This window comes from Panthera pardus, unplaced genomic scaffold (genome assembly GCF_024362965.1).
Source record: "Panthera pardus isolate Hobbes unplaced genomic scaffold, ASM2436296v1 HiC_scaffold_25, whole genome shotgun sequence".
Classification (NCBI taxonomy): domain Eukaryota; kingdom Metazoa; phylum Chordata; class Mammalia; order Carnivora; family Felidae; genus Panthera; species Panthera pardus.
In genome coordinates, this window is record NW_026526821.1 from 85493605 (window position 1) to 85520531 (window position 26927).

General features: G+C 40.9%; 2 protein-coding genes across 4 annotated transcripts in view; one reads left to right on the forward strand and one right to left on the reverse strand.

Moving 5' to 3' along the window:
• Positions 1–26927, reverse strand: part of GKN2 (gastrokine 2) — a 307921-nt gene that overhangs the window by 52625 nt on the left and 228369 nt on the right. The window contains exon 1 of one of the 3 annotated variants that reach the window (XM_019440599.2): positions 11310–12119. The exons of the other annotated variants lie outside the window; for them this stretch is intronic. Within the exon in view, the coding sequence (XP_019296144.1) occupies positions 11310–11468 (159 nt within the window). The 5' untranslated portion in view covers positions 11469–12119. Of the gene's footprint in view, positions 1–11309; positions 12120–26927 lie in introns of those variants that run through there. 3 annotated transcript variants of the gene reach the window in all.
• ANTXR1 (ANTXR cell adhesion molecule 1) overlaps positions 7386–26927 on the forward strand; it is a 218874-nt gene continuing 199332 nt past the window's right edge. Inside the window, exon 1 of the mRNA XM_053890755.1 lies at positions 7386–7930. Within this exon, the coding sequence (XP_053746730.1) occupies positions 7779–7930 (152 nt within the window). The 5' untranslated portion in view covers positions 7386–7778. The remainder of the gene's footprint in view (positions 7931–26927) is intronic.

Sequence of the window (26927 nt, forward strand, 5' to 3'; positions counted from 1 at the left end):
ATTAAGAGTGAAGGAGGGAATATTGAAAACTTTGAGAGTTTGAGAAAACTTTCTCAGAGAGGAAGGAAGTAACCCAACTAAAGATACATAGTAGGACCATCAGTATATAACTGAACTATCGCAGTGATGAAGACTAAAAAATATAGCTATTGCTGCTTGCATTTTATGTTAGGAGAACCTGGTTTAGGGGAAACTATCAAAATGTGGAAAAAGTATTCCAAAAACGCTACTATATATGCATAGAGTTTGCCAGATTTGGATGCTTTTCTTCCTCTTTTTTCCCCCTCTTTCCCACAGTCTTGGAATTGACCACGTGATTAAGAACAGCATTTTAAGCTGATCTTATTACTAAATTTGTGATGAACTCCCTCCATACTTCAAGTTTATAGTTTCTGTTTTTGAGACACCAAATCATAAACTTTTCTTTTCTACCACTTGATTTCCGCCTGCCTCTGGGCAAATCTGATTTGTAGAGGACAGTATTCTGGGAATGGGTTTTATTTCTTCCTTGTTAGCTCTTAGATTTGTAACAATGACATTGGATTTTTCCTCCATTTCAACTCAAGATAATTCTTCTGTGCTTTAGGGGCTTTTAGTCATTTTATGTGTTTATTGACTGACTTTGCTATGTTCTTTGGCTTAAACTCACACTTTAAGTGCCTAAATTTATGACCATGATTAAGACTTCACAGTAGATCAGTCCTCAAACCTTGATGACAAATATGATTGAAAAGAAAACAAACCTGGGTAGTAGCACCATCCATGTCTTGAGCTCTACCTATTTTGAAAGGAGACGTCTCTAGCTTCGGGGATCAGTCCTATCCTAGCAGGTGTAGAGGCCCTCTCACAATGAATGACATAGGACTTCCCCACTGTTACTTTGGCCACAGTAAGGGCAAATGCTTTCATATTTGAGGTTCCAGGATGAGCCTGCTTCTTAGACATCTACCTTGGACACACATTTAATCGAGCCTGAAAACCTATGCCAGAAAACTAACCTAGGTCTGACTACCTGCCAAGCAGTTCCCTAAGGAGTCAATGCTCAGAGGCAAACTCATGAGGTGAATGCATACCTTGTTACTAGTTACAGCTGTACCCCCAAGCCCTTCTGTACCCTGGTGAGCTGTGATGGATTATGAATAGGGACAAGTATCCTGGGGATTCCTTAAGTAGCCCAGGCCTTGCTCTCTTTGCCATGGGCTCCTTCCTGATCACTTTTGGATCTACTTAAGGAAGGAGTATCTCATTACCAGTAGGAAAAAACATTTGTCATGTCTTAACTCATTCACATCCTGAGACAATCCAAAGAGTTATGGTTCAACAGTGCATCTCTGAAGATTCCATTATGTCAGACCTAGTTATCCTTGGAATTGGCATGGTAGGGCAGAAGGGACATGTTGAGTTTCCTCTAGAAGAGAGATTAAACACACTGTTGTACCAATACCTTCTTATGCATTTGTATATCCCAAGTAAATTATGCAAAGTCCAAGTTTTATTCATCGTTGTATCTTCATGTAGGCATAGGGCCTGCCCTAGAATAGGTATCCAAAAACAATTTTTTTAATGAATGAATGAGTTAATAAAGAGATGGAATAAAGATTCTTTTCTATGGATTGTTAGATCTCAAAAAAAAAAACAGCATCAGAAAAAGTGTCAATTATTATAACATTAGATCTCAAAAACCAGCATCAAAAAAAAAGCACCACTGATTATAACCATTTTCTCAGACATTTCTTTAGAGTTTAGCTATGTAGCATTCTTGGCTAGCAGAAACAGCATTGCTGCCAATAGATTTTTGATAGTTCCAAAGTATTTTTTCTGTTTGTTTTCTGCATGTATCCTAGGAAATCTTCAATTCCCAATAGTTCCTAGATGAGCCCAAATCTTCACCTTTGCATTTCTCAGAGTTGATAATATGAATGTCCGTGGTACAGAAACAGCTTTGTTTCATGGGTGGTAGGAAACTCAAACACCCTGAAAGTGTTTCTTCTAAATTATTCTTCCCAACTCTAGAAGAAATTCACATGCTATTTCCCAGAATCTCACAATAACAATAAAAGCCAACATTTATTGTGTGTTTCCTGAGGGCCACACATGACATGCATGATCTCACTGAAACCACGTAACAACCCAATAAGGTAGGTAGTATTTTTAACCTCATTTTGCAGATGGGAAGCTATGTTATGGACAAGTCATGTAACTTGTTAGTAATGTCACCCTGTTAGTAATTTGCCCCAAATAGGCTGGTGTGCAATTACGATGTTAATTAGTATGCTTTCCTGACCAGTACACAATTTATGGGAATTACCATTAATTCTACAATAAATCTAATCAGAGCTGTGTGTGTGAGGCAAGAGGGAAAAGAAATTGGTCACTTTAAGATTGTGTGTGTCCCTGAAACCCCCATATCTATTTCTGATATTGTACAGATACATGAATCTTGAAAAAGCTTCCATTGGTTATTACAGAGTGAGTAAACTTCTTTGTCTCCATCTTCCCCGTACCCCTTCCAAATATTCTTATCCATACACATATTCACACATGGTGAGAACCACTGGATTCTCTGGCTTGGGCCTTGGACACATTAGCAAAAGTGTCAAAGGAGTTATGGGCTTGACAGGCTGAGGTAGATTTCTTCTGATATCTTCCACAGTAAAGTGGTCTGAAGTCTCTGAATAAGACTTTGGTCTTAAATATGCTTAAATATGCCAGGGTTGAGCAGAACTAGGCCAAAAAAAAAAAAAAGGCTTATATTGGTCTTGTGTTTAGCTTTTTGCTAGCCTTGAGTTGTCTGATATAGTCTTTCATTGGGCATTTGTAAACTCTGGGCTTGTCAAGACCCTAGACTATACTGGTCCATTTTATCCCTCCTCTGGGTTCTAGGTTGGATTGGCCTTGTCTCTGATCTAGATGAAATGAACATTTTATTCAGCGAGGTTTTGAGTCCTTATGAGGATCTGCAATGGATTTTTAGGATATGTTGGCATGAGTTATGGATTATTCTCTTGGTTGAGACCTTGTAGGAATGTACCTTCCTACAAGCAAGCTGTGTTTGCTGTGTTAAGCTTTGAACTTTGGCCAGACTCTAGCTAGATTGGGCTAAGAGTGAGTTGGTGATTAAACTTCATGCTGGGCTTAGATGTGACTTAGGATGGATTGTGATGGTCTATAGGTTTAAGTGAGCTGTGTTGTAAACCAGATTAAACAGGATCTGTCTCTGGGCTGACATTGAATAATATATGAAATTAGCTCATTTTTTTTTTTACTCTGAATTGATCAGAGTTGGGTTGAGGCTGTGTTTAATAAGTTCTACTTATGCATTTGGGTGGCTGTTAACAGGATTTCAGGATGTGTATGGAACTGCCCTAAATTGAATCATGGGAGGTACTGGATTAAATTGATTTTCAAGTTAGACTGGGCTGGGCTTTGGGTAGGGTTATTAATGGAATACTGGATTCAATGAGGCTTTGTTTCTGAGCTGAGGTTGTGAATAACCTGGCCTATGCGATGCCATCAAGGTATTTGCTCTAGGTTACGATTTTGCCCTTGGGCTTAGAGTCATTACTAGCACCTTTGCTTTTCCTTTGACCAAAAGGAATTATTTAGCTAATTTAGATTCTTTAGAAACTTTGTTGTTCTGAATGATAAATTCCTTCTAGGAAGGCTGCCTTGGCTTTTTGCAAACAGAAGTCCTATGGAGGACAAGCATGAAGGAAATATCATGACAATGAAAGACTATTTTTACTAACTGATGTTTTGCCTTAGGAAGTTTTGGGGTGCCACCAAAACCCAAAGACCAGTGGGACCTGCAAGAACTTGGCAAACATTGGACCTACTTGGTTGACCCAAAATATGGTACAGGGTGTCACATATGTACATATTCTGTTCTTATTGTGGACAAATATTTCTAAGGAAAAAATTCCCAACTTTTCTTGGGTAGTGTGTGTTATCTGGAGCATTTTCCAGAACTTGTGTCAAGAACACAGACAAACGATTTAGTGTCCCTGAGACTCTTGAAGGTTTTTTTTAAACTTTTTTTTAATGTTTATTTATTTTTTAGAGAGAGAGACACACACACACAGAGCATGAGCAGGGGAGGGGCAGAGAGAGAGGAGACACAGAATCCGAAGCAGGCTCCAGGCTGTCAGCACAGAGCCTGACGCAGGGCTCGAACCCACGAGCTATGAGATCATAACCTGAGCTGATGTCGGACACCCAACCGACTGAGCCACCCAGGCGCCCCGAGACTCTTGAAGGTTAAACGGCAATGTTATCAAAACAACAAAATTTGCTTTTTGACAGCTTGGCAAAAGGGGCTCAGTCACATATTGGAGGTGGGGGGCAAGTATGGGACAGCAAGTTGCTGGAGGCCTGTAAACAGGCAGGTCATTCTTAATTTCTACCTCAAAGAAGGGAACCTGGAATAGTCAATTACAACAGTAGTGCACGACCAAACCCTTAAGATGATCAGTCTTGTAAGGCAAAAACTCTCCAATCTTTTGGAAGGCAGGGAACTTGAAATTCCTGGTATCCTTAAGTATCCTGGGATCCTTCCTTATAGCATTTAAACATTCAAACATTCACAAGTTACCACCTTATCCCACTCTATACTTGAAAGAGAAGTTCCCCTTCCTAATAACCCAGTGCAGTCCAACATCCAAAAGCACTACATCATTGGAATCTCCTTGGTGACACAATGACACGTTTCACATCATTGGGTTTTTCTTGGGGCTTATGCCCTTGACTTACACAACATGAGACACTCTTGACTGCTTCTTCCTCCAGGAAACTTTCCCTTGCCTTAGTTTCCAGGTTACCATTCAAATGTTTCCATGTACATGATTAGTTTGCCCTTGCACTTCTCCAACTCCAGAAACTTTTCTCCATAGCCTCAACATCACAGTCTATATCATTCTTCCACTGACTTGACTTTGAGGGGCAGAGGAGTTACTTCTAAACCTTATTTACTACTTCAGATTCCATGTCTCCCCCTCTCTCTACCCCTCCCCTGCTCATGCTCTGTGTTTCTCTGTCTCTCAATAATAAATAAACGTTAAAAAAAAATTAAAAAGTGGGGGGGCACCTAGGTGGCTCAGTTGGTTGAGCAACCAACTTCAGCTCAGGTCACGATCTCACAGTTTGTGAGTTCGAGCCCCACGTCGGGGTCTGTGCTGACAGCTCAGAGCCTGGAGCCTACTTCAGATTCTGTGTCTCCCCCTCTCTCTGCCCCTCCCCTGCTCATTCTCTGTGTCTGTCTCTCAATAATAAATAAACGTTAAAAAAAATTTAAACCTTATCTATCTATCTCTGTGGACCTTGGGAAAGTCAGTCAATCTCCTCAGAACACTCCTCCCAGACCACTGGGATCTTTGCAAGAGATTAGGAACTCAGACCCCCTCAGTCCAATCATAGCATTGAGAGTCCCCTCAAGCAAATGATAACATTTGCATTAGGGCATTTGATACTTGGATGTCTCTTAGCTGTGACACTAATCTGGGAAATGCTAGCAGGAAGCCAAAGAAGATTCTCCTTCCTACGTCCTCTTCCACCCCATTTCCCGACATGCTTTAATTATAAGGCTGCTATACCCCAACAACCAAAGGAAAATGTTGCCAGTTCAAAGAAGCTGATGTCTCCCCCTGCAGACTTGTTGAGCCATCATATTGCTAGTATACCAGGAGCTTCATTCACCCCTGTTATTGACTCTGGATATCTTTATTCTACTTTAAAGATATGGAGGAGCAAGAGTTGTGCAGTTTAGAGTATTTTAATCTTCTGCCAATTATTTTTTCCTGAGAGCAGTGATTCCCAAAGTGTAGGTGTCAATAGGTGTTATTTGAAAAGAACAGTTTCAGGATTGAGCAAGTCTAGGAAATACAGTTAAAGTTAAAAAAAAAAACTATCAAAGCTTTAATGTATAGGTATTTACTAGCTATCTATTATTGCATAACAAATTAACCCCCAAATTAGAGGCTTAAAACACCAATAAACCATAATTATCTCAAAATTTCTGTGGGTCAGGGCTCTGAGATTGGCTTAGTTGGGTGGTTGTGACTTGGGGTCTGTCATAAGACTGCAGTCAAGATGCTGACCAGGGCTGCAGTCATCTCTCAGCCTGACTAGGGCCGGAGGGTCCACTTTCAAGATGAGTCACTCACATGGTTGGCAAATTGTTGCTGGCTATCAGCAGGGCATCTAGCTTCTTGCCACATGGATGCCTCCATACAGCTGCTTGAGTGACCTTCTGACATGGCCACGGGCTCCTCAGAGCAAGTTATCCAAGAGAGCTAGAAGGAAACCACAATATCTTCTATGACGTAGCCTCAGAAGTCACACGTCATTTCTGCAATACCTTATCAACTACACACAAGTCAGTCTTATTCAGTGCGAGGAGGGGAGGGTGTGTTTGAATACCAGGGAAGGAAGGACATTGAGGATCATTTCGGAGGCAGGGTAGTGCAATGCTTTATGAATCCCCGAAACTTATCTGACAACAAAATTATTGTTTAATGAAGCATTCCGAGACACTAGGATTCCATGGTACACTGGTGGGGGGAAACCACCATGGATGGTAAGTGTCTTAGAGGATTACAAATGGAGGGGAGAAATCATGCTGGAAAATGGAGTGTAAGTGTGCACTGAGGACTCTCCAGGGGGCATCTATGAAGCTAAAACTGAGTTCCTGCCTTGATCGGCTCTTCCCTGCCAGTCCCAAACTATTTGGAAGGTCTATACTCTTGTGAACTGTTTACTCTCTCTGCCCTAATAGGGTGAAAAAGTCAAAGTTCACAGGCTGAAAAGAAGAACTTCTCACAGACTCTCTAAAATCTGGAGATGGGAGACAATCTAGAATGCCCGGCTGTTCCACGCCGGGAGCAGCCTTTTCTTTGGGACTGTTTATGCTATTCCCAGCCACGTCACTGGACCCCAACAGTCTCTTTTATGATCTGCACTAATAGTGCAGTAAGGTCACTGGAATGAATCAGATCACAAAGGCACCGTTCATCTCTACTTCATTTGCACAATGGCTCCTTTGCAAAGGTCCCAGCCCCAGGGTCGGAGCCAAGGTGCTTGGAGGAAGTAATTTCTCATCAAATGTTTACAGTGACCTTATCAACAGACGCAGCATAGGAAAGCAGAGGACAGGGATAAAAAGGCTAGAGAGTGAGCAAGAAGTAGGAGTGGGGAAGAAATAACGGAGAATGAAAGGGAAGGTACGTGAGAAGAAGGAAAGAATGAGAAAACACGCACAACCACACTCACGCGAATGCCAAAGGGCGCTTTCGCCATCTTCGGCCACAAGGTGGCACCCTTTGAACTTTCTTTCCGCCCCCCAAAAAAGGAGAAAGGGAGGAGAGAGGGGGGCAAGAGGAGGGAGAAAAGGCAAGGCAGTCTCCCAACCAAGAACAATCTGAAAACCCACCCCATAATATTTAAAAGCTGGGACAAAGAAGCGTCAGGACGAAGCTGCTTCCATTGCAAAACGTCAGCGCAGCCTCCCGAGCGGTCCGCCGCCAGAGTCTGGAGCAGCCCCTTTAAAAAAGCGGAGTACAGTATTGGGATTTTTGAAAACTGAAACCTAGAAACAGAATCGAAGCGGAAACCAGAAGGAAAGCCTTGAACTCCTCCAGACAATTGCTTCCGGGGAGTTCCAGGAGCGCGAGGGGGAATAAAGGGCCCGCGAGCAGGGCCCCTCGGATGGCGCGTCCCTGAGGGTCCAGACGAATTCGAGGCGCGTGGGAAGCAGAGGTCCCTACCCTCTCCCTGGGCTGCAGGTCATGGCCACCGTGGAGCAGAAAGCCCTCGGCATTGGCTTCAAGTGTCTCTCCTTGGCCACTTTTGTGCTCATCTGCGCCGGGCAAGGGGGACGCAGGGAGGAAGGGGGTCCAGCCTGCTACGGGGGATTTGACCTGTACTTCATTTTGGACAAGTAAGTGCCATGAGTTGTTGCACCCTGGGCTCGGCTGATGATGCTCGCTGCCGGGCTGGGCTTGTTGGCAGCGAGGCTTTGAGACAGGCACGCGTCTCCAGGGACCCAGAGGGACCGCGGGGGTGGCCGAGGCCCCGCGCTGCGCCTCTGTCGGGGAGCGCGCCTCCCCATCCTTCTTCGCTGCAGCGGGAGCCCGCAGGGGCGTCGCTGCTGGTTCGAGGGGAAAACCTACTTTCCGCCTAGCTTTCTGTGAATGAGGAGCCTGCAAAGGAGTGTGAGGATGTGTTGACCTAATACGTTTCTGTGAATCCTTTCCCTTTGCTTTAGAAACCTGGTGAGAAGGGCGTGCTTTGGAGAGGCAGAACTTCCAGGCAAGGCTGGAGTGGGCTTTTGAAAGTCAGTCCTGTCTTTGAAAACAAACAAACGACAACAAAAAAACCCCACATTCTGTCCTGCATAATGCATTGCCTTTGTTCCTAATAATACAGTGCACGCTGACTGGGCAATTAGTGAAAATATAAGGCGGATTTCTCAACTTAGACACTATTGGGTTTTAGGCTGGGGAATTCTTTGTTGGGCACCCTTGGCCTCTCCCAGTAACCCAGTACTTCCCCGCTCCATGCTCCCTCTCTTCTGCCCCCTTTCCCCCTGTCCCGCATTGGTAACAACCAAAATTGTTGCCAAACATTGCCAAAAGTCCCCTGTGGGTAAATTCCCACCTGCCCTGCCTTGGCTTGGGACCTCGGATACAGACTGAGTCAAGTTCTTGGTAATTCCACTGGTGGGCTACCTGGGAGGTGCAAGAGCCCTGGTTTCCTTAACAAAAAGGATGAGAGTTAGACTTCAGGTCTGCTCAAGGGAGAGCTGAACTCTCACCAATTAAACATTTCCCAAATCCCCTTAGATTTGCCAAGCCCACAGTCACTCCAGGAAGCTTTATGCTATCTACTAAAATCCAGCTTCAACAATAAAAAGCCCCTCAGAGAAGATCCATGCTCATTAAAACTATGTGAGCTCTCCGGTGCCAGGAGAGGCGCTTGCTGTTAACAGTGGTGGGGAGATGAATTTCACAGACTGGAAAGTATTTGGGAGTTGGAAAAAGAGTCCCGCAAAATAAGCTGGCCAGCTAGACACCAAATGTGCTTTGCAGTTGCCCCTGGAGTTTGATTTTTCCGTAAGGGCTGTTTTGAACTCCAGATTCTTTGGATGAAAAATGAAATCTCTTTCTTAGAGATTTATGAGAAGGTGGATACTGAGAATATACTCTAATACTAAGAAATGGAATTTCTTTTGTTACTTCTAGTGGCTGGGGGCAGAAGCTCACAAATTCAGAGACTGTCTGAAAGCAGTCAGAGGTGCCCATCATGGTGCTTCCCCCCCACCCCAAAAAGGCAGTTCAGAAGGACAAACAGGAAGACTTGAAAAGATGGACAGAACCACCATGCCCCTGAATGGATTGACTCCACACGGGAGAGATAATCAGTTCTCCCCCAAATTAATTTGAAGTGAATTAAACATTTAAATCAAAGTTCTGTAGGAATTTATTTTGGTGGTGAGAGGAATTTAATAAAATGACTCCGAGTTTATCTTAGAGAACAAAAAAACTGGTGAAAAAGAGTAAAACATTTTTAGAGAAAGATAATGAAGAAGTACTTATACCTCCAAATATTAAAATGTATTACAAGGCAAATGATTACAAACAGGACGGTAAAGGCCAAAGAATAGGTAGACAGAATAGAAAATCTAGAAGGAAATCCAAGAACATGTGAGCATTTAGTGGAAGTTCAAGTCAGTGGGGAATTAATTTGTTACTTTAAAAAATGATTCTTGGACAAATGGTTGGTAATATGGGGGGGGGGGAGGTGACATTTTTGTTTTACACCACAAACCAAAGTAAATTCCAGAAGGACTGAAAATTTAAATGTTTGCAATGAAAGGATGAAACAACCGGAAGAAAATTTAAACAAATATTACTGTAACCTTAGGTTTAGAGCTTTTAAAACAGGAAGACAGAAACAACAAAGAAAACTATGAAAATATTTAAATATGTTCAAATTTTCCCTTTCTATAAGCGAAAATATGTCAGAAATAAAAGATAATAAGAAGCTACAAAAACTTTGACAGCATAAATTATTGCTTAAAGATTGACCTTAATATATAAAAAGCAGTTTTAAAAAGATGATTCCAGGAGAAAATAGGCTTCGTACATAAATAATTCACCAAAAAACATATGAAAATCAGTAAATAAACAAAAAATTTCAACATCACTAGTAATCAAAGAAGTGAAAAAAGCAAACAAGATGTAATTTTTATTGTTAGTGGAGATTTTTTTTTAATTACAATATTCAATATCGGCCAACTTGTGGGAGGAAAGCACTGTCATATCTTACTAAGGAAAATACAAATTTGCATGGTCTTTCTAGGCTGGTGATGTCCAATAGAACTCTCTGTGATGATGGAAGTGTTCTATACCTGCTCTGGCCAGTATGGTGTCTACTAGCCATAAGTAGCTGTTGAGCCCTTGAAATGTGGCTAGTGTGAACAAGGAAGTGAACTTCTTATTTTATTTATTTTTAATCAATTTAAGTTTAAATAGCATGTGGCCACTGTATTGGATAGTGCAGGCAAGGAGGTAATATGGCAACATGTATCAAATGCTTTTTAAAAAAATGGGGTTCTACTTTTCCATCTAACAATTCTGTGTCCTAAAGGAAAAGTCAAATATACTCTCAAGCAAGTGACTAGATGTATGTTCATGGCAGTGCTGTTTATAATAATAAAGCTGAAAATTACCTAAATGTCTAACAACAGTGGATTTATTAAGTTAGGCATGATATTAGCAAAGCATTGAATATGCAGACTGTGCATGCTTGTAAGATATTTTAGGAGAAGTATCTAATGCTCATGATGTACTCTTAGGTGAATATTATATTATTATGTACTCTTAGGTGTATTAATGTACCCATATTATGTACATTAAGATTCTATCTTTGTAAAAAAAAAAAAAAAAAAGGTAAACACACACATGTGTATTTCTTGATTTACCTAATATGTAAGAGTATTCCTGTCTGGAGGATAAGATTTTTGAATTCTTTCCTTGTGTTTTTCTGAACTCTCAAAATTTTCTACAATGGGCATATGTTACTTCTGTATCCAACAAAAATAAGTTACTTTGACTTAAAAAAAATATTTCAAGTGTGAGGAGGTCTCTAACCAGCGTGCTGAGCCCCAAGCATATGATAATTATAGAGGCTGCTGCTTCTTTTGTATTTAAACCTGGAGAAAATTTCTAAATGCATCATAGGATGCTCTGCAGTGCATTGGGGACCCAGAAATGCTCTATGAAAGAAATGATGGGGGCCCCTTTGGAGGCACCTACCTTTATATTGAGGTGGACTCCTCTGACTTCTTTTAGTTGTCCAGTGGCTTGAAAAGAGAGGGTATTTTTGTGCTGAATGAAAAAATTGCTAGCACTTGATGGTGTGCACACTTCAGCTTGTGCTCTTGACCCAGGCCAATTGATCCGATTGTTGAACATAGGTGGGGGATGAGCCCAAAGGCAGTGATTGCAAGAGGCCCCTGGTGGTCTCTAAGACATGGTCTTCTGTCCTAGAAAGAACAGTGCTGTCCAGCACCCAACCACAGCAGAGCGGAAGGGAAAAGAATGCTGACTCACTTTTTCCTTGGGCATCTGAGATACTTTGGCTGGCTAGACACTGTCTACAGGCTGAAACTAAGGAATCCCAGGGCACTGAATTCACCTTTCTTTTTCCCACCCCTCGACTCCCTTTTCCCTGGTGAATGGTCCTCTTTTTTTCCATGACATTAAAACTCAGCCCATTCCACCTTCAAGCAGGATGCATCTCTGGTCTGGAGAGAACCCAGATTATACATTTAATGGAACGTCGTGTTTTCCCAACCAGGAGCAAGACTTCATAATGATAACCTAGACTACCACAGTAACACAATAGGGCATTATTAGCGGCTTTGGCGATGGGGCTGGTGGACTGGGCTTCACAAGGCTTTATACTGATGGAATTTCATCTTCATTTAAACATGCTTTTCTGGTTACAGTCAGGAAAAGTAGATTGCTGGGAATTCAATCAGGGATTTGAGGAGTCAGATTTGGAAGGCTTTATGCAGAGAAAAACAAGGAGAAGCTAGCTTCCTTTCACTTTTCCAGGGGTCCTCTAAGATTCATGCATCCTGTTGAGTGGTCCATGGACATAAATGTACCTCTCCTCTCTCCCAGGGCTCCCCTGCTATGATACTATACATTTATGTATCATACATTGGTCAGTTTTATAGGGAATGGTTAGTTACTTAAATGGAAAAAGTGGATTTTCCATCATGAGTCTTGGGAAAGTGCTGGCTATATTCATGAGTGCCCTAAAGACTTCAAATAGGGGCAACTGGGTGGCTCAATCTGTTAAACATCTTACCAGCTCAGGTCACGATCTCACAGTTCATGAGTTTGACCCCCATGTCGGGCTCTGTGCTGTCAGCTCAGAGCCTGGAGCCTGCTTCTGATTCTATGTCTCTCTCTCTCTGCCCCTCCCCCCACACATGCTCTCTCTCTCTCTCTCTCTCTCTCTCTCTCTCACTGTCTCTCAAAAAAAAAACAACCACATTTTTTTAAATAAAAAAAAGGACTTCAAATATAGGATGATGTCGATAGCAGGAGGCGTGGAGGAGACAGGGGGCTGGAGGGGACAGTAAGCACCAAATAACTTTATTGATAGGACTTTCCAAAACCACAGCCAATAATATATCCTTACATTTGTAAAGGCTCTCCACAGGCTCAGCATGTCTTCTTTTACCACTAGAGCCCTCTGCTATTTCCTTCCTGTTTGGTAGGAAGGAATTTTCTCTTTCTCTTCTCCCCATACAAGGAGACCCCATTGCCACTCACCCAGAGTTCTACCCTCAGCACCACAATTGGATGATCCCATAGTGGTGATGATCTGTAGGACCATTACCATGTGTTATACTCCAGGGACTTGGCCGTTAAATAGATTCTTGTAGCATTAGACTGGGAACTTCACCACTGGGTATGGTATTGTTTTCCTGAGAAAATACTTCTGGGTTCCCAACTACCAACTTACAAAAGAAATCTTTAGAGTCAAAACTGAAGTCTCCTGATACTTACACATTCTCACAAGTGCCCCAAAGACAACTTTTCTTGGTAGCTAAGGCAAGCACTAGTGTCCTTAGTTTACTGATGAACAAACCGTTAAACCTTTGTTCAACCCACTGGATTAAGTGACCTGCCCGAGGACCTAGGATTAGCTCATGACAGAGCTGGGCTGATGTCTGATCCTGACTCCGAGCCCCGCTTTCTCCACTCATCGCTGCCCTGTGTACTTGGGTTATAATGAGAAGCACATGGCAGTCCAACTAGAGGAACTGGGTGGGTTCCAGGAATGAAAAATCCCTGCATCAGAGTTTCAGTAAATGATGGTACATAAGGCAACCAACATTACTTAATTGAGGAACTACTGCTTTGCTAAATCAGCTATAGTTGATTGAAAGTTTCAAGGACTCCAGCCCCCTGCAGCCCACAGAGATGAGAGCTGATGGATAGGACTCTAAGGTGCATTCAGGATATCTGATTAGGATGCAGTTAACGGTCCAATAAATTGTTAATTTGTTCAGATTGAATCTGATGGAAAAAGGAAATTCAACTCTTGTAGACGTGTTGAATGTTTTCAGATGTAGCTTGTTTTCAGGAATACCTTGAAAGAGGGCTTTGAGTAATAAAAATGCAAAATTAGCTCTGAATAAGGAAAACAAAAAGTCCATTATAAGATATCTTGAAAATGCTACAATAATAGTTATGAGAGGCCTCATTTAAAGAAAAACAAAATTTCCTCAGGGGCCAGGAATCAATCAATCTCTCCCTTTCTCTTCTCTTTCTTCCCTTCCTTTTTCTCCTTTTTTCCCTCCTTCCTCCTCCCTCCCTCCCTCCCTCCCTTCCTTCCCAACTCTTTCTTTCTTAGTTTCTTTCTTTCTTTCTTTCTTTCTTTCTTTCTTTCTTTCTTTCCTTTTTTGTATTGAAATGGACTTTATGGTTGGTTTTAAATGTTTCTCCAGTTAGGCTCCAGGTTTGAAAAGGATGTATTAGACTAGTTAATAGTTGGTAGAACTGCCTACAAATTGGAGATTGGCATATGGGTCAAAAATAAAAATAAATAAGGCATAGGTGTTTTGTTTTGTATTTCTGTATGGATTAGCCAAGTAATTGCTTCTAGCTTCCTTAGCTATGGAGATCTGGTAAAACCCAGTGTCAAGTTGAGAATAGAATCCAAGAGTGTTGGAGGAAGGCGCCTGTCCTAAGATAACCTGTAATTATCTTCAAGTGCTAAAGGACTCCCAGAGGTCCAGAAACAAACTCTGGCATCCCTTAGCAAGGTTTGGCTGTCACATAAATGCAAATGGGATTTTCTCTCTGCTAATTTGGAATGTATGTCTATTTTTGATTTGTGGCCAAGAGACTGGATTTTGCCTTTCCCAGCGATCACTCAGCAACAAAAGACAAAATAAGTATTTGGACATCTCCTGACATGTTTCCCAGACATGCCAGTTTCATACTGAAAAAAGTAATCAGGTTTCTTCATTTTGGCTGATTCTTTCATTCATTTGGCATAAATACTTTCTCAGTTCCAATCACAAGTGTGTACTCAATTAAAGATATAGGTAACACAGAGTCTATTGCAAGCATGTCCCGTTCTGGGAGCTGCAAGGAATGGAAAAGAAGCAGGAAGCAGTTCCAGACTATTTGCTTTTTAGGCAGAAGGATATTAGAAGGATTCTAGGCAGCCAAAGCTAAAGGCTCCTGAGGATTTGGGGCAGGGGGCAAGTAAAGTCAATTTTAGATCAACAATAAAAAAAATAGTAAGTAACATTTACTGAGCCCTTGCTACCTGCCAGACACTGTGGTAAGTGCTTTTCTTGTATTACTCCATTTAGTTTTTACAACCACGTAAGGTTAGTACAGTCATGATCACCATTTGACACATGAGAAAATTGAGGTTTAGAAAGGTTAGCCAAGGTCACTCTAAGTGGTGAAACTCAGCCTCAAACCCAAGCCACTCTGACTCACGATCTACATACAAAGCTGAAAAAAATCTAAACATGCAAATGAACGTTGAATCAATCAGGATAGGTTAAGTTATGCTGTAATAACAAACAATTCCCAAAATCTCAGTGACTGAAAGCAACAAAGGTATAAACTTTTGTTTATAATCTCTGCCTACTCCACATGTTGGATGGGAGTCAGCAAGGGCTCTCTGCTCAGGGTAGTTGTTCTGGGAGCCAAGCTGGTGGAGACGTCATCTTAACACCAGCTTCCACCATGACAGCTACAAGAGAAGAAAGTGCTGGAGGGTCTCTCACTGGCAATGAAATGCTCCAGCAGAAACTGATACACATCCTTCCACTCACAACACATTGGTCAGAACTAGCTACTTGGCCTCAGCCTATGGAAAGAGGGTGAAAACGGTCATCTTCCCATGTCTAAAAGGAGAGGAAAGCCAGATATGGGTGGGCATTAAAAGCCTCTACTGCAAACCTATAATTATACACGGGTTTGGCCTGAGTAAGCAAGAAAGGAGTAGTCACTGAGAGAGGGCAGAGATACATAAGACAGATGGGAAACGGTTGGTTTTGAGCTAGATCTTGTATTTATTCATCAACCTGGGATTCCTGTCAGACATGATAGTTCAATCTGCCCATGAGGCAGTGATGGCTCCTGCTCTTTTCCCCCCTTCCCCATTTCCCACATCTTAGTGGGTAAGGAGTTAAATTAGATTAAATGGAAAGCAGAAATGGAGATTAGACAAGCTTTCCTGCCACCTTTGTATTACATGAACATCTGAAAACTAAGAATCTCTTTTTCCATAGTTTATAGGATATGAGGGAACTTGGGAGGCTGGCAAGGGAGAGCAGCCCCCGGACACTGCAGCAGCTGAGCCCAGAGGATGCCCATGTATTGAATAAACTTATCCAAAGCTTAAATCAAACACCAAATGTGTTTCTCAGTGAGGGTGCTGTTGACAATGTTAGTAGGACATTTTTTCAATGTGGGGATCTGTAGGATGCTTAACATTACTGATCCTTGCTTTGTAAATGCCAGTACCATATTGATCATTGTGATAACCAATAAATAAATGCTCCTACATTTATTTCTGAATGTCTTCTTATGAGATAGTACTGCCCAGGTCGAGAACCCCTGACTGAAAGACGGTCAGGTAGAGCAAGGCATGGCAATGATGTTGATTCCTAGCATCCCTGGACTGCAGCTGAGCAGGACGAGCATTTTGTCTGGAAGAAATGGGAAGGTTTCATTGATAAGGACAAGTGGAAATTGTAGACCTTGGAAATGAATGTGTTCAACCAGTAGTTCTTTTTTTTTTTTAATGTTTATTTATTTTTGAGAGAGACAGAGTGTGAGCGGGGAGGGGCAGAGAGAAAGGGAGACAGTCTGAAGCGGGCTCCAGGCTCTGAGCAAGGTGTCAGCACAGAACCTGACATGGGGCTCGAACTCACAAACTGTGAGATCATGACCTGAGCTGAAGTCAGACGCTTAACCGACTGAGCCACCCAGGGGCCCCTCAACCAGTAGTTCTTAACCAAGGGCCAGATCAAAACCTGAGAAGGCCAAGGCAAGCATGTATATTTTGGAAAAAATTCCCAGGTGATTCTGATGTGGGTCTCCCTCCCATAATAAGTAGTAAGAGTGAACAGGAAGACAAGGAAAGCTGCCCCATAATGATGTCCTTTCTCCTCTATGGTGAGATGTCGCTGAGGCAGCAGGCACCTCAGAACTGGACACCAAGCAGAGTTCTTATTTTAGGCAGTGGTAGAAAAGTCCAACCTGATGAGGAGAAGGAAGAGCAGAGATCAGACTATGCACTGCCCTTTAGTGTTACCAGGCCCTATCATGTGTGCATATATATCTAAGCCGTGTATTTGCCAGTACAGTCCTTTGTTCCCTTTCTATTGAGATGTCACACATGAAATGTGGCTCCAGTGCCTCAGGAGAATGAACCAAGGCTCAGGCATAAGCGTTAAGAAAGCCAACTTTGGAATCAGACATCTCTGGCTTTAAACACCAGCTCAGCCTTTTCACCAAGCTTTGTGACCTTGTTGAAAATTACTTAGCCTCTCTGAACCTCAGTCTTCTTATCAATAAAATAGGCCTTAAATTTCTGCCTCACAGAAGTGTTATAGAATAACATTAGATTAAAACCTGTAATGAAGCATTTGGTATGTGAGTACCCAAATGACAGATGGTAATGGTGATGGTGATGCTGCTGGTGGTGGTAATTACCCCCTGGAAAAAGAGGACGTGGGTCTCTAACAAAATACACCTCCCTAGATTCCAAGCAGGACTACCTGGCTAGGAGAAGGGATACACCAATTTAATGCAGAATTTTCAAACCGTGCTAAACTTCTGGAGATCTCTGGTTCTCAAAGATTTCACATTTTGGTAGAAGAGACAAAGGGCTAGGGAAACAGAGTTGGTAAAATAATTTTGGGTGAGATGTGAGAGGCCTAGGAGGCTTCATAGAGGAGGTAACTTTGGGGCTGGAACTTGAACATTGAGCGGGATTTTGCCAGGTAACCAAGTAAAGAAGAAGACATTGCTCGCAAAGGGGTAACATACAGGATAGCAAAGTGACCCACCTCCCTTGTGGTGTAAACATGACAGGGAGAGTGACAGGGAAAGAATCTAGGAAGAGTGGATTTTTTAATGTCAGCAATAGGTTATGGGATTAAAGTTTTCTAGAGACAAAAGTGGCAAGCTTCTATCTATATCCCACCTATTCTTGTAGTAGGAATGAGGAAGAGAATAGATGAAATTGAGAGCTCTTTTGTAGCAACAGGACCTGATGAACATGGGATGTGGAAGAGGAAAGAGTCTTGAGAGAGTAGGGAGGAGGTTTCAGAAGGAAAGAAGGCTTGGTGTGGATGTGTTGAGTCTGAACACGTAGGGCATTTGGGTGGAGATGCTGAGCAGGCAGTTGGATTTATACCCTGAGACTGAGAATAAAGATTTGAGTGTTGTTAGCCCAAGGGTAGTAGTCGAAAATGTGGATATGAATAATAAATAATACCGAGATGATACCAAGATAATCTCAGGATTTTTAAAATGTCAAGAAGAGGTGGAGTTTATTGACAGAGATGGCCAGGGTCCAACCTTAGAGGAGTTGCCAACAGGAATATCTGTGCCAAAGAAGAAACTCCACTAACTGAGAAGAAGTTTCCAGAACAGTCAGAAGAGAACCAGAGAAGAATTGTACCACCGAGGCAAGGAGAGAGAGAATTCCAGTGGAAGAATAATCCACTGTTTACCCCTTTATATCATCTTTTCCTCTATTTCTAGTCTTGGTGAATGACATCACCACAAACCCCAGCCACTTACACCAAAGATCTGGGAGTATCTTTCTCATACTGCAAGGCTGGACAACACCTGCCCTGACATCTGTCCTGTGATCATCCCACATGACCCCATTCTCTGCCTCCTCGGTGCCTTAGCTCAGGCCTTTCCCTTTTCTCAACCAGTTCGCTGAAATAGTCTCTAAATTGGTCTCCTTACCTGCTTTCTTTGCCCTTCCCCCACCCCACGTATTCTTGACAGTGGCACCAAATTAATCTTTTTAGAACACACATCTAATCTTGACATCATCTGACCCATCCTTTGACCTTTAAACACTTACCCAGAACTCTTTTAGAGTAAAATGTGAACTCTTTAGCAAGGTATTCAAGAGCCTTATTGCTCAGGCCACTATTTCCCTAGTTTCATCTCTTACCACAACCTACACCCTTGTAATTTCCAACAAAACTGTACCATGTGGTTCCCCGAACTAACTCATGCACTTTCTTGCCTTTAGCTAATGCCCTTTATCACCACTCCCATCTTTACATAGGTGATGCCCTCTCACCCTTATGAGATGATCATTAGTACTTGGCCCCCTCCTATCACTAGTTGTGGGCTCCCTGTAGTACAAAAAAAAAAAAAAAAAAAAAAAGAACAATCACCTCTCTACATCACATCTTCATTCAAAATCCCTTCCTTATTCAGAATGCCTCAACTCCATAACAACTCACATTGCACGATAAGCAGCAGGATGGTTGATTATCAAGAGATGGAAAGGAATAACCCTTAGTGTTCGTCCTCTGGGGTCTCATTCAGTGGCCTTATCTTCTTTGCCTCAAATCCTGATGCTCAACCATGTACAGCTCCAGTTAATAAATACCTGTAGGAACCACCTGGAACAGAGCTTTCCCAAGATCTTGGTGGCAAAGGATTATGATCAGAATCATAGTCATTCTGACATCATTTCTCACATACAAGGTAATGCAAATACCAAATTTATGGAAATCACATAGCAAATTTAAAAAGTGAAGTATCCTAACTGTACCTATACACCAGTCAAAATAATAAAAGGAAATTCAAGATGCCATTGGACAGCCATAATCTAACCACTAATCAATAAATCACGGCCCAGGACATTACTGGCTTATGCTTCTTGTCCCAGCACAATTATTAATGGTTTCTTATTTTACTTTTGAAAATGTCTGTTTGGATTTTAACGTATATGGCCATCCTGATTGTTAATTGTTGTAAAAGACAATATCAAAGAAACAAAAGGGGAGATGATTAAAGGCCAAACTGGTGAAGCTCCTTGTATGCTTTACTCCATTAAAATGGTCAACCAATACAGCACTCCTGGTTCTCCCCAAGTGCCCCAATTTTAAGCCCCAATTTTCCTGGGATACCCACTCCCACATTCCCATAAGAATTTGTGGAGATTTTCTAGCACTTCTCACTATTAATAACTAGCATTATAAATTGTAATTGTGCATTTCCTGACCCCTCCATGGGGAGGCAGTGTTGCATAGGTGTTAAAAGCCCAGGTTTAAACACCAGAAAGGAGACTGAACAGTGTTTAGACTAAGAGTGTGGACTCTAGAGCCAGACCACCTGAGTTCAGATTCCAACTCTACCATTTAACTAGTTGTGTGTCCTTGAGCAAGCTACTTAACCTCTTTGTGAACTCCGTTTCCTCATTTGTAAAAAGGGAGATAATATTATCACACGGGGTGGTTGTGCCTAGAACAGAACCCTATGAGCATGTAGAAAGTTCTCATGAAGTGTTAGCTACTATTACTAAGTGGTAATGTGGGTAAAGTGCTCACCACAATACCTGCTGCTTAGTAAGTACTTAATAAATATCAAGCGTTGGAATTATTAATCTTTATAGGTTCGAAAGGACCTAGTAGCATTCAAAAATCCATTTGTTGAAACAATAAATAGAGTGTGTTGTATTTATGCATATTATAAATACATCCAGCAAGATGAGAACTGAGAAAGGCCATATATTCTAGCAGAAATAAAGCATTGGCGACTTTTGGAAGTGCACTTTCAGGGTATCATAAATGCTGGAACTAAAATTTAATGAGCTGATGGTCTTAGTAGGAGATAAGAAAGTTTGTTTAGGATTTCTGAAAAGAAAGATGAACATACACAACTTCTCCTTCACCACCTCCCCCACTATCATCTACAACTGCCCCAATCCCCTAATAGAGAAAGTCTTAAGGAGGCATCTGGGGGCGGCCTGCATCAGGTCCAAAGACTAAAGATAGTGACATTGACATGCAGCACACTTGTAAGAAATTCCACTAGAAACAAAACAGATGGACTGAGTTTGAAGGATGTTAGCCAGGCTCTGCTTTCAACTCTGTTGCCAAGTTGTAGAAAACAGGGAGAGTAAGATTTGGGAGAAGGTACAAAAACAATCCCAAATCTAGAAGTGAGTTTGAAGTAAAGAGTGGGACATAAGAGTGATGAGAACCATCTCCTTGGAGCCCTTCTGCATTGTACAGAAGCCGCTACACTGGATAAGGAAGGGGCAATTAAGCCACAAAAGAGAGATCCCATGAGCCCCAGTCATCTTCATGACCCTGGTTCTGTCCAGCTTCACTGAGTCCTCCCCATAGATCCTGGACCTTCATAGATCCTGCACCTCCAGGGAAATGGCAGAGTTCTGTCTTTGATTCTGTGGATACAGTAAGGGCCAGGAAAGATGTCTGGTACAACAAAATATGAACCTGAAGTGAATACCAGGCCAAAAACCCCTACCAATGACAAGCTGGAATGGATGTAACCATGTCCAAATAAAAACATGCAAACCTTGTGAGGATGAAATTCATCTGTGGCAAATGGTAAGAGTCTATTCCATTCCCTATTCTTCTCTAAGTGATGGAACAATAACCTAAGCTTATTTTAGCCATCAAAAGCAACTCCCTTCTTCCGGATTAAGTTCTTAGAGAAGTTTATGAGTGTGAAATGAGGCAAAACAAAAACAAAAACAAAACACCACAAGAAACTATGTTGGAAGCAAATACCAGATCCAGCAACACCTTCCCACATTCAAGGATGACAATAGGGCCTATAAAATTTCAGCAACTTTAAAAGGGGATTAAACAAAATTCCCAAGGTGAAAGAAGAACATGTTTATACACAAAGAATTTTCAAAGCAAAAGAGGACAGTTTTGGCACCATATGTTTTGTAAATTAAATGATGTTAAATAAAATAAGAAATCTGTGAAATAGATAAAATATGAAACAAGGAGACAAGGAACCTAGAGCAGTTAACAAAATATGAAATAATAGGGAAAAATGTAAACTCACCTTAGAAGCAGTAAAGAGCCAAACCAACAATGGAGAAAATGAAATGAATTGATGAAGCCTTGTTTGAGAAATTCTCCAAATTTGAATAGGAAAATGGGTTAGATAAAGTGGTAAGAGAGAAGGTAAGAAATATTGAATGATGAAAATAGATATCCAATTATCCAACATACTGGATAATTTCAGTTGCTAAAGAATAGTCTAGAATAAACACTCAAAGATTGAATAGAACTTTCCTGATTTAAGAAAAACCTGAAAATGAAGATTGAATAGGCTTATCAAGAAGCAATAAAAGTTAGTTAATTAAAAGAGATGAGTACGTAGGTATGTCCTTGTGATCCTTTTTAATTTCAAAGACGAAGAATTTTACGAGTGGTAAAGACACGGGTTACCTACAAAGGTTCTGACACATTAAATGGTGGAGAATTTTGATGGATAAATTTATGACCTACAATGTTATATTCAGCAAAGATGTCACATGTGAAGAAAATAGGAAAACATTTTCAAATACATATGGATTCTTCTAAAAAAAAAAGGGAGTAGGGATAATTTTCAGGAAATTACCAAAAAGTGAATCAAGATTAAAGAAAACTTTAAATATAATAGTTATTATATAAAAGAAGTGGCAATGACCATTGAAGCCATTTAAGCAAATATATGTCCAGTTAGTATCATCAGTAAATTTTAGATAATAATACATCAACAAACAAGAGCAGCCTGTCAGGAAAAAGGAACATGCTGAAAATAAGAAGATTTTGGAAAGTATATTTCTGACTATTCAAATCCATTGGAAACAATGACCACCATATTGCAGAAAGTAAATTCAGTTCATCAGAAGACAGTTTAAGAAGTTATTCCCAGAACTCAAGCAGAAAGAATATAGAGTTGAAAATGATGAGACAGGAGATAGGTGCTAGGAACAGGATATATAAACACACACACACACACACACACACACACACACACACACATATATATATATACACAATAAAAAATATATCATTATAAACTATATACAATATATTTACTATAAAAATTCTAGGAAGAGAAAAGAGAACATTTAGAGGACCTACCAAATACTCAAACTAATTAATTTTTAAAAGGATCCACAACATACACAACCTTATAGATAAATTCTTAAAATATAAGATTAAATAGAAATGTCTACATTCCTCCAAAAAAGAAAAAAATTAGATTTCCCTCCCCCCCACAAAAAAAGCAAGACTCAGACTGATATTAGATTTTTTTTCTTTTTGGCCTACAACATTAAATGCTCAAAAAAAAAAAAAAACCCTCAGTAATTATAGAGTTCTGAGTCAAATGTGATATTTAAATTTCATAACTAGACTTTCAAAATTCAAAATGTGTGCCATCCACATACGCTTACTGAGAAAAATTGCTAGAAAATATTGACATCAAAATGTAGAGTATATTGGAAATAAAGAGCAAGAAAAAGATGTAGCATAAAAGAAACAGAGGTAATTGGCCCTGGAGAAGTTAATATGAGGTTATACAGACACGTAAAACTTAATGGATAGATTCTCAAAAGAGGAAGTGAAAAATAGAAATTTTTTACTCAGGATATAAAAAAAATTACTTCCACTACATTCATATACAAACAAAACAAAACAACAACAACAACAACAACAACAAACCAAAATGTAGTTTACTTTTAGCTCCCCAAACCCTCTTCTTCCTCCCAGGTCCACCTACTGAGTAGTAAGAGTTATGGAAATCCCTAAATTTTGAACCAAAGTGATAATAAGAGTCCAATGTTGCGATTTTAGAAAATTCAGTTAGGCAAAATGCTCGATCTTTCCAACTTTGCCTCCTCCACCCCCTCCCAGTAGAATGTGGACATTTGAGAGGGACTAGTTTGCCTTTGTGAGTAGGTCCTTTGGTTTTGGACCAGTGGGGTTTCATGGAAAGTTCTAGAAAAGTTCATCTTCAAGGAACAGAAAATTTCAGTATCACACTTTTCCAGAAAACAGAAAAAGATGGAGTCTCCCAGTTTATTTTAGGAAGCTTGTATATATCTGATATCAATATCTACTAAAGATAACATGTTCATATGCAAACCTTCTGACCAAACTGAATAAAAACTTTAAATCCAAAATCAAATATCATCAAAATAATACTAACAGTGTAGTAGAAGAAGAATATACCAAGACCAAGTAAAGTTTATCCTAGAAATGCAAGGGTGCTTCAATATTTAGGGAATGTATTAAGATAACTCTCATCTATTCTTGACTGCCGAAGATGAAAAACAAATCATTTTCTTAGTGGAATCTGAAAAGACATCTCTCTGAATACTTAAGTGTTCAAAGGACATAGAGGGTATGAATAATGAGGCTGTTTTAATACATATATTTTGAACCATATACCCCACAGAGAATAAACTCTCTTTTCAAATATCCATGAAATATTTATTAAGTTGCAAAGAATGCCTCCGTATATATCCCAAGGCACAATTTTTCTAGTGCACATTCTCAGCAATAAATAACAGGAAATAAGTAGCAAAAGTTTAGCTACCAGGAAAAATACACTAAAGTTTAGCTACACTCAAACTTTAGCTACCAGGAAAAATACATAGATTTTTGTGATGAGAAAAACTGAAAGAAAGTCACTGTCTAGGACAGAGGTTGGCAAACTATGGCCTGCAGACTGTTTTTGTAAATACAATTGTAGCATCACCACACTTTTTAAATTTATGTATTATCAGTGGCTGCTTTCAATGGTTGCTTTTGTGCTACAACAGCAGATTTGAGCAGTTGCCATGGGGACCATACTCTGCAAACCTGAAGTATTTACTGTCTGGCCCTCTACAGAGAGTTTGCTGACCGCTGGGCTAAGAAAACATTTGCACCCCAGTAGAAAATGGGCAAAGGATATTGATGGCAGGGTCAGCCTCACGGGCACATGGGACCTGTGCAGTCACCCAGGAGCCCGCACTTACAAAGGTCGGGCACTTGGTTTAATGCTCTGCTGTCACCATCTTGAAATTTTTAGTAATTTTTGAGCAAGAGGCTTTCCTTTTCATTTTGCACTGATTTCTGCAAATTATGTCGTTGGTACTAATTGATATTCAAGGGACACCTGGGTGGCTCAGTCGGTTAAGTGTCGGACTTCGGCTGAGGTCATGCTGAGGTCATGATCTCACAGCTTGTTGGTTCAAGCCCCATGTCAGGCTCTGTGCTGACAGCTCAGAGCCTGGAGCCTGCTTCGGATTCTGTATCTCTCTGTCTCTGTGCCCCTCCCCTGCTCACACTCTGTTTCTCTCTCTCTCTCAAAAATAAACATTAAAAAAAGAAAAGAATGCTTATTGATACTCAGTGTTTTTAAAACAGAAAGTGCACAATAAATATGAAAAAAATCTGTGGCTTATAATTAAGTCCATCCAAATAAAAATTGCAGTGAAGATCCATTTTCATCTATAAAACTTAGAGATATTTCAGAAAGAGGTAATCCCAGGTGTCAGTGATGGATAAGAAACGAGCACTTCAGATCTTACCCCTGGGACTTTAATAATCATGATGGTGGGAAGGGAGGTAGAGTGGCCACTGTCCTGTGTGCTCACTGTGTTTCAGGCAGGATACTTGGCACCTTGGGATCATTAGATTTAATCCTTAAAACAATCCTTATGAGATAGATACTATTATCCCCATTGTATAAAGGAGGAAGCTGAAGTGTAAGAAAGGAAAACATCTTGTTCAAATACCATACTAGTAAGTGGAAGAACAGGAAGGAGTCTGAACTCACATCAGGAGTTTAAACTCACATAGGCATTCACCAAGTCAGTGTTCATAACTGCTGGTCTGAACAGCCTCAAGAGTAAATTCCTGTATAAAGAAATGCAGTAATTACAAATATATGTATCCCAGGGTAGAAAAAAAACCCATTTTTACTGTACTTGGATATATAGAAAATAGTTTAAAGCTGCTTTTTTAATCCAAGAAAGACCTTCCTGCTGGGTGCAGGTGGGGTGAGCAGAAGAGACCACTTTTTTCCAAACTGGAAATCTTAGCCCAGTGCAAGAATTTAAACAGTCAGTATATCAAATTTGAGGTTTTGTCCCTCCCCGCCCTCCACTTCTCTCACTCACATGGCTTATTGTGTCCTCCTGGCATGCATGTGAAGGGCGCCTCTGACTTCCCTGGCAGCCACGTTACTGTCCTTGTCTGGTCATGGTCACCTAGTGGTCATCCACACATCATGTTGGTGGCTTTGGCTGGTAACCTTGGGGGGGGGGGTCTCACCTATCACATCTTAGTGTTCATTTTAATGAGGGGAAATACCTTTTGGACAACTAACCAATTTCTGTTTTCCAAACAACTCTAGTTTTGTGTTAAATTTGCACCAAACGTACGAATAGTTGGTATCAGATAATATTTTAGGTTTTTCCTGGTGTGTGTGTGTGTGTGTGTGTGTGTGTGTGTGCTGGAAAAGTCAAATTAATAGAGATGAAAGGAGTACTTATTTTGCTATAATATCCTTTTGCTCTGATTTGCAAGAGAAAATAACAGTTTACATCTATCTATCTATCTATCTATCTATCATATTACTTACATATAATTGACAAAAAGTTCCACACAGAATTACTTTCTGTTATAGCATGCAATAGATCCTAATATTTCTGTTCCATTCTGCCTCATTTTGTTTTTAATGTTGGCAATATCCTACCAAAATGATTTCCCAAATCACTAATAGGTTGCATTCTGCAGCTTGAAAGTCATTGTTTTTACAGCCATCAGTCAGATTGACTAAAGGAAAAATTCCTCACAAGTCAGCAGGGTGGGGCTGGGTGTCCTGGGCTGGGGTCTCCACAACATAAAGAGGAGCCCCCAAACTCAAAGTGGAGTGCTCAATGGTTTGGTTTGGGTCTGGACTGGTATCTGAAGAAGTTGGAATAGAGGCAAGAGTCAAGGTCAAGCTTTTTAAGCATGAGGAAGGCTTGGCCATGAACCCTGTCAGTAATAGGAGGATAAGGCGTGGGCTGGGTTTCGGGCTCCAGCCAATTTGAGTGCACTGTGAGGTTAGGAGGAATGAGGGAGGCCACGGAAGAAGCTGGGGAGCAGAGGGAGGGGGCCAATGAATGCTGGGCCTTTGACGGACTAACTAATTGCTTGTCCCACTTAATGGCGCCTGAGCCTGCGCACCCTTCCAGGATTAGCTGGGGACCTGGGTGGGTCACTTAGGACATCAGTGACTTCAGTTGGGTGGGGCTAAGGAAGAGTGGGACTGACAGTTTTATAATTTCCATCGTTAGAGCAACTCTCTCTTCCAGGACTAAAAGACTTGTGG